At 45.9% G+C, this 13,245-nt stretch overlaps 1 protein-coding gene across 1 annotated transcript in view; it reads left to right on the forward strand.

Annotated features, from left to right (window-relative positions):
* The window catches only part of LOC143815804 (contactin-associated protein-like 5), a 1,144,596-nt gene that overhangs the window by 1,090,454 nt on the left and 40,897 nt on the right, over positions 1 to 13,245 (forward strand). The window contains exon 21 of the mRNA XM_077295418.1: positions 5,623 to 5,710. Coding sequence (XP_077151533.1) covers positions 5,623 to 5,710 — 88 coding nt within the window. The remainder of the gene's footprint in view (positions 1 to 5,622; positions 5,711 to 13,245) is intronic.

A 13,245-nucleotide genomic window follows, 5' to 3' on the forward strand; every position in this document is an offset into this window, starting at 1 on the left:
AGCTCGGACCTTGACTGGATCCATCTCCACAGCAGAAGGGGAAAAAATGAACCCCAAAAAGGGAACCTTCTGTACACCAAAGAGACACTTTGAGCCTTTTACAAACAAAGAATTTTCACGCAAAATCTCAAAAACCATCCTGACCTGCTCCACATGCGAGTCCCAATCATCAGAAAAAACCAGAATATCATCCAGATAAACAATCAAAAATTTATCCAGATACTTCCGGAAAATGTCATGCATGAAGGACTGAAAAACTGAAGGTGCATTAGAGAGCCCAAATGGCATCACCAAGTACTCAAAATGACCTTCGGGCGTATTGAATGCGGTTTTCCATTCATCGCCCTGCCTAATGCGCACAAGGTTGTACGCACCACGAAGGTCTATCTTGGTGAACCACTTGGCACCTTTAATCCGGGCAAACAAATCTGACAACAACGGCAAAGGATACTGAAATTTGACAGTGATCTTATTTAAAAGCCGATAGTCAATACAAGGCCTCAAAGATCCGTCCTTTTTGGCCACAAAAAAGAATCCTGCACCAAGAGGGGAAGAAGAAGGACGGATATGCCCCTTCTCAAGAGACTCCTTGATATATGAACGCATCGCGGTATGTTCAGGTACCGACAGATTAAACAGTCTCCCCTTAGGAAACTTACTGCCAGGGATCAAATCTATTGCACAGTCACATTCCCTATGAGGAGGCAGTGCACTGGACTTAGACTCGCTGAAGATATCCTGATAATCAGACAAATACGCCGGAACTTCCGAAGGCGTAGAAGAAGCAATAGACAAGGGCAGGGAATCTCCATGAATTCCATGGCAGCCCCAACTTGACACTGACATAGCCTTCCAGTCCAAGACTGGATTATGGGTCTGTAACCATGGCAAACCCAAAACAACCAAATCATGCATTTTATGCAGAACAAGAAAACGTATTACCTCCCGATGTTCGGGAGTCATGCACATGGTAACCTGTGTCCAAAACTGCGGTTTATTTTTTGCCAATGGCGTAGAATCAATACCCCTAAGAGGGATAGGATTTTCCAATGGCTCAAGAACAAATCCGCAGCGCTTGGCGAATGACAGATCCATAAGGCTCAGGGCCGCACCTGAGTCCACAAACGCCATGACAGGATACGATGACAGTGAGCAAATCAAAGTTACAGATAGAATAAATTTAGGTTGCAAATTACCAATGACGACCGGACTAACAACCTTAGTAAGACATTTAGAGCATGCTGAGATAACATGTGTAGAATCACCACAGTAGTAACACAAGCCATTCTGGCGTCTATGAATTTTCCGCTCATTTCTAGTCAGGATTCTATCACATTGCATTAATTCAGGTGCCTGTTCAGACAACACCATGAGGGAATTTGCGGTTTTGCACTCCCGCAACCGCCGGTCGATTTGAATAGCCAGGGCCATAGAATCATTCAGACCTGTGGGAATGGGAAAACCCACCATCACATTCTTAATGGCTTCAGAAAGACCATTTCTAAAATTTGCAGCCAATGCACACTCGTTCCACTGGGTCAGCACAGACCATTTCCGAAATTTTTGGCAATACACTTCAGCCTCGTCCTGGCCCTGAGACATAGCCAGCAAGGCTTTTTCTGCCTGAATCTCAAGATTGGGTTCCTCATAAAGCAAACCGAGCGCCAGAAAAAACGCATCAATATCAGCCAATGCCGGATCTCCTGGCGCCAGCGAGAAAGCCCAATCCTGAGGGTCGCCCCGTAAAAAAGAAATAACAATTTTCACTTGCTGAGCGGAGTCTCCAGAGGAACAGGGTCTCAGGGACAAAAACAATTTACAATTATTCCTGAAATTTCTAAACTTAAATCGGTCTCCGGAAAACAGTTCAGGAATCGGTATCTTAGGTTCTGACATAGGATTTCTGGTAACATAATCTTGTATGCCCTGCACACGAGCAGCAAGCTGGTCCACACTTGTAATCAAGGTCTGGACATTCATGTCTGCAGCAATCACAAGCCACTCAGAGGTAAAGTGGAAAAGAAAAAAAAAATGAGAGAAAGAAAAAAAAACTCAGAACTTTCTTTCTTATAATCCCGCTTCTGCAATGCATTTAACATTTAATACTGGCCTGGCAAACTGTTATGACCCCAATGGCGAGGGTCTCAGAGATATCAGCAAGTCTGCAAAGTACAAAAATCCAGCTCATAGGGCAGTGGTAACTGGGTTGACCATATATCTACTCCTAACGCCAACACTAGAAGTAGCCGGGGAACATGCCTACGTTGGTCGCTAGATGTCTCGCGCCAGCCGGAGGACTAACTACCCCTAGAATAGGAAAACAAAGACCTCTCTTGCCTCCAGAGAATAGACCCCAAAAGTTGGATACAAGCCCCCCACAAATAATAACGGTGAGGTAAGAGGAAATGACAAACACAGAGATGAACTAGGTTTAGCAAAGAGAGGCCCACTCACTAATAGCAGAATGTAGGAAGATAACTTATATGGTCAACAAAAACCCTAACAAAAATCCACACTGGAGATTCAAGAACCCCCGAACCGTCTAACGGCCCGGGGGGAGAACTCCAGCCTCCCTAGAGCTTCCAGCAAGGATAGGATACAGATTATGTACAAGCTGGACAAAAATGCAAAACAAAAACAATAGCAAAAAGCAAGAAAGCAGACTTAGCTTAATCAAGCAGGAACCAGGATCAGTAGACAAGAGCACTACAGATTAGCTCTGATATCAACGTTGCCAGGCATTGAACTGAAGGTCCAGGGAGCTAATATAGCAACACCCCTGACCTAACGACCCAGGTGAGCATACAAGGGATGATAGACATACCCAGAGTAAAAACACTAGTAGCCACTAGAGGGAGCCAAAAGGTAAATTCACAACAGGCCGGGTCACTGGTACGTGTCACACATAGCGAGATCGCTACTGAGGTCGCTGTTGCGTCACAAAACTTGTGACTCAGCAGCGATCTCGCTAGCGATCTCGCTATGTGTGACGGGGCCTTTACCCTTTGTCTCCCATGAAATTAGGAGTATAACAACAGCTTAGACATTTTTAGGCATTTCCTAAAAACACATCGGTTTAGGGCAGCCTATTACGTTCCCTAATAAGTTTTTTTTATATATATATAGCCTATTCTCTACTTCTCTGAACATAATTTGCCATCAAACTGAACTGTACCCAAAAGCCTCATGCAGCCATTATCTACCCCCATTTCCTAAAGATGGTTGGATCATCATTCTAAATAAGCAGATATATTTTGTGCCACCCACACCTCATTGTAGACTGTAAGCTTTGAAAAGCAGAGTCATAATTATTTTTGCTTTAATTGTATGATTAGCTTAAACTTTTTAACTTTTGACTATTTTATATGAACTGCTGACTTGTAAAGCTATGCGGAATGTGTTTGCAATATTTAAATAAGGTTATTATTATTAGTAGATTGAAGATTGTGAAGTTCAAGCTGTTAACTTTGTCATGTGTAGGTGGAAAGAATCTTTTACGTGAGCACAACTGCACAAACGAGGGCTCGCTGCTGTGCTGACACAGGGTGCAGTAGGGTGAACACGACAAACTGCTGGACAGTGCGAGAGGTGCAGGCAGAGATGTTACGGTTGATTAAGAAAGATGGGGTGTGCTTGGTATGTAATATCAGTCAAAAACAGCAGGCACGTCCACTTCTATATCAGCTGACAGTCTTTCAGTCACCTCAAATGTAGGGGGTAAACAAGTGGAGGTTCTGCAGCCAGAGACCTGTGTGACAACACTTGCCATGGTGAGAGAGGAGGAAGCATCAGAAGATGGGGTCTCCGAATATTGCAAATTCGTCGATCGTAATGCGAACATTTAAATATTCGCTCATCTCTAGTCTTTGCATCTCTTCTTTCTGACGTGAAGAGGTCTTCTAAAATGTTGCTTTAATAGAAGGACATTGTTGCAAATATGTTGAAAAAATTCCCATCAGACAATGCTAACAGCAGGGGTGAGGCTTCCTACTTTCCCAACCAATTATACTTATATGTGTGTGTGTTTAGTTAGGGGTATGCAGGGAAATTGAGGGATTGCCGACATTGAGCGGGAGCACCATGTGGAATCATAATGGCAGTTCACTTTCAGCATTTTAGTGAACATAGTAAAAAATAACTGTGGGATTGCACTGTTTCCCTGGCTTTGCACTGCCTTCAAGGTTGTATGGATTACCCTGGCTTTGTACTTTGTGCAAAGCCTTAATAAATGTACGAGTAATGAGGCCTGTCAGTTGTTGTCTTTCAGGGGTCTATGAATGACCCTCCTAATAATTTTTTCTAGTTTTGCACTTTATGCAAAATTTTTATGAGTGTAGAAGTACATCAATTACACTTTCAAAATGTTTACAATAAGTAAATTTTTCGGGACTCAATTAATCAGTCATTCATACAGTTGAACACAGTTATTGCTACATTACAGTAGAATGTAAAACTGCTAAAAATCTTTGAAAAATGTTTTTGGATTCAGTTGCTCATCTATAGAGTATTATGTGCTTTGGGGTAAATTTCAGTGGTATGTAATTCTCCAAAAATGTGTTCCAAAATTCATCTGGTTTCAATTGCTCATCCATAGAGTATTATTTCTTCTTGAGTACATTTCTGTGCTACCTAACCCTCCCCAAAAGCCTATATAAGTCTACGAGTACCAATACATGATAATTTGAATAGAATCTGTATAAGGCCCTCTTTTATGTCTAATACAGGTTATATTTGAGTCCCTCTTACATCATATTTTGGCAGTTCTTGATTCTTTCATAAATTATACTGAAATTTCCAATTTTTTTACTAAAGATTTCAATTTTGGTTTACTTTAAGTTATATTTAAAAAAAAAATATTTATATATTTTTGACTTATATAAAAGTCCTCATACAGGAAAGAATATTTCTCAACATTTTTTTGTCCTGAAAATTCCAATTTCTTGTCGATTTTGAATGTTTTTTTGTCAGTCCTGAAAGTGGAGTAAAAGTGTGAGACCATTGTTCTCAGCAGTGATCTGAGAGTCAGAGATGCTTCCAGGGATCTACCCCATGATGTTTTCTTTCCATTCAGCACTTTTCCCATCCATTTGAACATTTTCACTGCCTCCCAGACATCTTTGTAGTGTCTACCAGAAAAATGTTTGGATTTCTCATTGACTCTCATGATACTCATTACTTAAAACGAGCACTGGAGCATTAGCAATTGCTCAGCTCTAGTAACAAGCATGCAAAATGTTATTGCTTGCTCATCTCTAATTGACACCTATCTTTACATGCATACCAACACCAGGTATTTTATGGAATAAAATAAAAATTTTACTGAAACTTTTCCCGCAAAAAGTGTGATTAGTTCCTCAAGCCTTCTAACATCCTACCTGCAGATCAGGCACAATTTTTAAAACAGCAGATTCCTTTTAAAGACTACAAAAAAGTCCATTGTAGTCTCTATGCTCGATTTCTTGATAACCTTTCAACTCTAAATATAAAAAATTACTGTGACTACAGGTTGTTGTAGTCTGTTACCATGGAGATACATAACTGCATAAAGTCTATTACAGACTACATAAAGAAGGTTTGACATAGCTGAGAAGTGTTGGTTCTCACTCAATTTTTTTTTTCCAGCTTGACAAGACAATTAAGCAGAGGCAGAACTTCTTATCAGACGTCTACTTTAGAGCGATCAAATCTCTGACACTGGGTCGGGTTCTAGGTGAGTCTCTACATTAATCATTTTTATCACTTTTGTCAACAATTAAAGAGGATGGGACAAAAGCAGCGGGCTGCTCTGTTATTATCCAACACTTTCTAACAGATTAGTATTATTATTATATTATTATTATCATTCGTTAACCTGTTCTCCAGGCATGAATTCTGGTACAAATTTAGCTAATTTTCTATGGCTTTATTAAACGGGTTAATAGTTTGGAGAAAACGTATGTTTGAATTTGATACTGTTTTTTATCAGGAGAAACATGTATTCTTCTGTGTATTTATTTCTTGTAAAAGAAAAAACAAAGATATGGGGCACAAATGCAGTTTTCTTCAATTCTGTGTGTAATTATTCTTAATAACACATTTACTTTTCTATGCCTTGAGATTTATTTCTGTATATGCTCTGAATACATGGATAACAATTGTGATGGTGTGTAGTGTTGAGCGATACCGTCCGATACTTGAAAGTATCGGTATCGGATAGTATCGGCCGATACCCGAAAAGTATCGGATATCGCCGATACCGATACCCGATACCAATATAAGTAAATGGGACACCAAGTATCGGAAGGTATCCTGTATGGTTTCCAGGGTCTGAAGGAGAGGAAACTCTCCTTCAGGCCCTGGGATCCATATTAATGTGTAAAATAAAGAATAAAAATAAAAAATATTGATATACTCACCTCTCCGACGCAGCCTGGACCTGAGGGATGACATCACGGCTTCTGATTGGTCGCGTGGCGGTCACATGAGCGGCACGCGACCAATCAGAAGCCGTGACGTCAAGGAAGGTGCTGAACGCGCTCATTTTAAGCAAAGAAGGCTGACGGTTCACAGCGGTAAGGTCCAGGCTGCGTCGGAGAGGTGAGTATATCAATATTTTTTATTTTTATTCTTTATTTTACACATTAATATCGATCCCGATACCGATTCCCGATATCACAAAAGTATCGGATCTCGGTATCGGAATTCCGATACAGCAAATATCGGCCGATACCCGATACTTGCGGTATCGGAATGCTCAACACTAATGGTGTGTTTTTTTATTAGACAAGTACATGGTCTAAAATATACTGATGTATTTTACAAAGGAAATTATATTTTAGAAAATTGGATATGGCCATAAATGCTGGGGAATATACCATTTAGGTATAGTTTGTAGTTTCTGTTTAGGTCATTCTGTTTTTTTTTAATTTTTTTCTGAAATAAAACCTGAGATAATAAAAAACAAAACAAAACAGAGATTTGTTATTTCAAGTGATCTTATGCTGCACAAACTACTAGTTGGAGATAGGAAAAAAGCCAGCTCACCACAGTTGCCTAGCCCCTCCAGAGCACAGAATGAACAACGCTACCACCGATGATGATGAGAACTTAGTAGAAGAAATCCAGCTCAACATAAAATCTTCAGCTTTATTTGTATATAAGTAAAACATCTTCACATGTGTAAGGTTCCAGAGCGGAGTAGTCGTTGATGAGCTGCTGCTTCTGCACGCTGTGGCACCCTACAGGAGAATCATGTCCCAGTCCGGTGTGCTGTTAGGTGTGGGCTGCATCACACTCACTTGTGGACCATAGACCTCCACTGACTCCAGGCTTCCATCTTCAGGAACCGCCGCACACAATCCAGGAGATGCCAAGTACTTTTTAACAGTCAAACTTTTACTGAACAGTTCACAATCATTACAGTGGAGCATCTGGGATAGGACACAATAGGTTACAGTCTTTACCTCAGGTTCCTGACATAACTATAGCCTTAGCACTCGTTCCCCATAGAGCATCCCTTTACTTGCTGTCTCCACTACCTCTAGGGATCCCACTCCATCGAGAAATGCGTTGATGTCCTGAAGATTTTACACCAGTTGGGTTTCTTCTACATTCACAAACTTTTGGCCACTGGTCAAAACTTTTTCCTATCCCTTCTATGCACGATGATACCAACGTCCTTGTTTTTTTTTGTTTTTTTTTAACTGGTCATTTAGAATGTTGCCCATTTTGGCCTAAATATGATGCAATTTGCAGTGATAATTTTCAAGCACCATGTTGCTTTTGCTGAGGTCATGTGATGTTAGATCATAAAAAATACACTTAAAATTACTGTCAATAAAAGAATATCCTGCAAATTAAAAAGAATATATAAAATAAATTACCGCAAACAAAAATAGCATCTGTGTGTACATATGTATACTGTAAAAGTTAAAAAAGGCATGGGGAGTATCTATAATATAATGCTGGGAGCGTCACTCTGTCCGAAGCCTTTATAGACTGCGCAAGCGCCGGCGCAGTCTGGACCCCACTGAGTGACGCTCCCAGGAGATCGCGGTATGCGTAAGCACTGAACGCACACCGCGATCTCCAACGGAGAAGCAGGGACGAGCCAGGAGGGTGAGTATGCAATATTTACCTGTCCCCCGTTCCATCGATGTGCTCTGCTCCATCCTCCACATCCTCTGCCTGTGACGTTCAGTTCAGAGGGCACGATGACGCGCTTAATGCGCGCCGCCCTCTGACTGAACAGTCACAGCCAGAGGATGTGGAGGATGGAGCAGCGCGCATCAATGGAAGTGGGGACAGGTAAATATAGCAAGTGCCGGGGGCCTGAGCTAGCGGCGACTCTGGCACCTGAACCCCACAGCGCGCCGGTGTCTGCGCCTGCTCAGGCCCCCAGCACTCGGCGCCCAGCACAGCCACGCACAGCCGCCCGCACTCACCACAGCCACGCACAGCCGCCCACACTCACCACAGCCCCACGCACAGCCGCCTGCACTCAGCACAGCCACGCACAGCCACCCGCATTCAGCACAGCAACGCACAGCCGCCCACACTCACCACAGCCACGCACAGCCGCCCGCACTCACCACAGCCACGCACAGCCACCCGCACTCAGCACAGCCACGCACAGCCGCCCGCACTCACCACAGCCACTCACAGCCGCCCGCACTCACCACAGCCACGCACAGCCGCTCGCACTCAGCACAGCCACGCACATCCGCCCGCACTCAGCACAGCCCTGCACAGCCGCCCGCACTCAGCACAGCCACGCACAGCCGCCCGCACTCAGCACCGCCACGCACAGCCACTCGCACTCAGCACCGCCACGCACAGCCGCCCGCATTCAGCATCATCACGCATAGCCGCCCGCATTCAGCACCGCCACGCACAGCCGCCCACATTCAGCACCGCCACGCACAGCCACCTGCACTCAGCACAGCCACGCACAGCCGCCCGCACTCAGCACAGCCACGCACAGCCGCCCGCACTCAGCACAGCCACGCACAGCCGCCCGCACTCAGCACAGCCACGCACAGCCGCCCGCACTCAGCACAGCCACGCACAGCCGCCTGCATTCAGCACCACCGTCCGCACTCAGCATAGCCACCCGCACTCAGCACCACCACGCACAGCCGCCCGCACTCAGCCCCTCCATGCACAGCCGCCCGCACTCAGCACAGCCACGCACAGCCGCCCGCACTCAGCACCACCACGCACAGCCACTCGCACTCAGCACCGCCACGCACAGCCGCCCGCATTCAGCATCATCACGCATAGCCGCCCGCATTCAGCACCGCCACGCACAGCCGCCCACATTCAGCACCGCCACGCACAGCCACCTGCACTCAGCACAGCCACGCACAGCCGCCCGCACTCAGCACAGCCACGCACAGCCGCCCGCACTCAGCACAGCCACGCACAGCCGCCCGCACTCAGCACAGCCACGCACAGCCGCCCGCACTCAGCACAGCCACGCACAGCCGCCTGCATTCAGCACCGCCATCTGCACTCAGCATAGCCACCCGCACTCAGCACCACCACGCACAGCCGCCCGCACTCAGCCCTGCCATGCACAGCCGCCCGCACTCAGCACCGCCACGCACAGCCGCCCGCACTCAGCACCGCCACGCACAGCAGCGCCGCACTCAGCACCGCCATGCATAGCCGCCCGCACTCAGCACCACCACGCACAGCCGCCCGCATTCAGCACCGCCACGCACAGCCACCCGCACTCAGCACAGCCGCCCGCACTCAGCACCACCACGCACAGCCGCCCGCACTCAGCACTGCCCCGCACAGCCACCCACATTCAGCACCACCACGCATAGCCGCCCGCACTCAGCACCGCCACGCACAGCCGCCCGCACTCAGCACCGCCACGCACAGCCGCCCGCACTCAGCACCACCACGCACAGCCACCCACACTCAGCACAGCCACGCACAGCTGCACGCACTCAGCACCGCCACGCACAGCCGCCCGCACTCAGCACTGCCACGCACAGCCGCCCGCACTCAGCACAGCCGCCCGCACAGCTGCCCGCACTCAGCACAGCCGCCCGCACTCAGCACCGCCACGCACAGCCGCCCGCACTCAGCCCAGCCGCCCGCACTCAGCACAGCCACACACAGCTGCCCGCACTCAGCACAGCCGCCCGCACTCAGCACAGCCGCCCGCACTCAGCACAGCCGCACTCGGGCAGTAGAGCCGGAGACAGAAAGATGGGAGCAACATATGGCAGAATGGAAACAGGAACAGGCAGAATGCGTGCAGCACATTACAACAGAATGGGGGCGCAGGATGGGAGCAGCACATGATAGAATGGGGGCACGGGATGGGAGCAGCACATGACAGAATGGGGGCGCGGGATGGGAGCAGAACATGACAGAATGATTGCGCACGATGGGAGCAGCACATTACAGAATGGGGGCGCACACATGACAGGATGGGGGTGCAGGTTGGGAGCACATGACAGCATGGGGCACAGGATGGGAGTACATGACAGGATGGGAGCAGCACATGACAGAATGGGGGCACACACATGACAGGATGGGGGTGCAGGATGGAGCAGCATATGACAGGATGGGGGCGCAGGATGGGAGCACATGACAGGATGGGGACGCAGGATGGAGCAGCACATGATAGGATGGTGGCACAGGATGGAGCAGCACATGAAAGGATGGGGGCGCAGGATGGAGCAGCACATGACAGGATGGGAGAGCAAGATATGAGCAGCACATACCAGGATGGAGACCATATACCAATATAAATGCTCTCCACCCGGGCGTAGAACGGGTTCAATAGCTAGTATCCATATAAAGGTGTGTAGATGAGGTTTCTACATCATAAGGATATATTCACATGCATTTTTCGCATTTTCAAGAGTTTTTTCTGCACAATTTTACCTTGAAAAATGCAGCATTTTACTTCCCAGCAGTGAATTAGAGTTCTGAAGTCTCATGCACATGTTGCATATTTTCACCTTACAGATTTGAAACAGCTTCAAATCTGTAGCATGTCAATTCTTTCAGTCTTTTTGCAGTATTTTTCATCAATACTAATGAACAAGAAAAACACATTAAAAAATTCATAAACAAAAACTTGCATTTTTATGCAGAGTTTTTTCCTGCTAAAAGACTCATTTTGGGTTTCGAAATGTCTGCACCAAATACTTAATGTGTGCACATACCCTATCGAAGTGCAATGGTATTCTACAGTGATGTCTTAAAAAGGCAGAACTGTACAATAAGGCACCTTAGTGACTGCTCTAAAAAGTCTATCAGCTGTCATTAAAGGGGTTGTCCGATCTTATGCTATGTAATCTTACTCTATGTAACTGCAGGCTTCTGAATCCTCATGGGATTTTCCAGTGTTGTATGAGATTTGCACACTGCCGGCCACATTCCAACTAGACTGCAATACATTGTACTGAGCAAGACCGTGCCCATCTAGTTGACATGTGACCAGAAATATGAAGATCATGTATTTGTGGTTACGCTCCTGCCACTCCCGGCGCAGGCATCAGAGAATCCTTACAGCATGGAGTGTGCATGATGTGAGCATTCACAAGTCTGTAGTCACAAAGCGTGTCTGCACAATTGTAGCTTATGTCCTGACAATCCCTTTAAACTCTTCTTGATGCTGCCAATTTCTATTTTTGCTTTTTGTTTTTTCCTCCCGTTTTTCCCAGAGATATAACGTTTTATTTTACTGTCCACCTAGATGTATTATGGCTTTTTTTTGTCAAACTAATTGTAATGTTTAGTGACACCATTCGTTTTACCACATAATGTACTGAAAAATAGTAAAAAAAACTCAAGTGTGATGAAATTGTGAAAAAAAACACAACTCTGACATTGTTATTTGATAATTGTTTTTACGGCACTCATTCATTGTATGGAAAAATTATTTCACAATATCATTCATCTCATCAGTATGATTGCGGCGATTTCAACCATGACATTGGTATTGTTAATGTTCAGGTGGGGCAACCATCTCTGACCTTTCCCGTAATTAAGCAATCCCTTCCCCAAACCCATTGCCCCAAGTAAAGACGCCGACACCATATATTGGATAATAATTGGCAACAGCAGCCGTTATTTATAAAAATATACAAATATTTAACCTTTAAGTAAATAACACAGGAAGGGTCCTTGAAGCTCACAAAATCTAGTGGACAAAATAACAGACCATAGCTTACTCCCAGCCGTTATCCCACTGGCTCAGGAACACCAATACCCCAATGGGTTCCATTGTCCATTTAACCCTTTGGATCTGACCAACCATTGCTGAAAACCCCCCAAAATCACCAGACCAGGAAACCATAATATAATACCCATTGAGGAATCCATATACCCACGGATCCCCCAGACCAATTTAACACCAATTTAAATGACCCCCCAACCACCACAACGAGGACGTTTGACCACCCCAAATGCCTGAGACTCCCCACACCAAACTGTTATGGCCCTCTCAATACCGCTCTGTAAACCAAGAGCTCACAGATCAATGCCCACAGCATTCAAATGTACCCCATCCGCCAGCAAGAATTCCTCATCCCCTTCCTCCAACTCAAAATGATGCACCGCCACACTTCCTTTCCTAACCACAAAACTGTACAACGCTGGTTAACTTTTATTCTTGCCTTATTGATCTTATCAATCAATCTAGCATGCCGCCAGCATTTCTGCAGAACAATATCTGACCATAACAGACCACTAAGAGATAACCATAGCCTAACCAAATCATGCTTAATGTCCCTCACCAAGTCTCGAAACGGGCAAACCCCCAGGTCATTACCCTCGACATGTAGAACCAAAATATCAGGTGGTCTATCAAGCCTAGCGCTATTATGAACATCCTGAAGGACCCTGTTCTACTCCATCCAGGCACATGATCACAGCTACATTCCTGTAGAAACCGAGTTGCCTTCCCTCATGCTGCACATCTACATGCTTTGCTCCCCAATGGACGTAGCAATGACCCAAGATCCAGACCAACAGAGGAGTGGAACCTATAACAAAGCACAAACAACTTACCACCAACTCTTATAAGCAAAACAACAACAATCCCCTCAATCATATGGAACTGCCCAGACCCTTTGAGGCCTAATATAACTCTTGTACCGCCTGGAATCCCATCTCCCAATCCGCTGCACCATTTCAAGGCTTAAACCACCAACCGCCGCCTCCGTTGCTGCCCCCCAATCCGAAAAGAATGAGATGCAAACCGAAAAGCATCTAAACCCAACAAGGCCAAACCCT

The sequence above is a fragment of the Ranitomeya variabilis genome, chromosome 3, assembly GCF_051348905.1.
Source record: "Ranitomeya variabilis isolate aRanVar5 chromosome 3, aRanVar5.hap1, whole genome shotgun sequence".
Lineage (NCBI taxonomy): Eukaryota > Metazoa > Chordata > Amphibia > Anura > Dendrobatidae > Ranitomeya > Ranitomeya variabilis.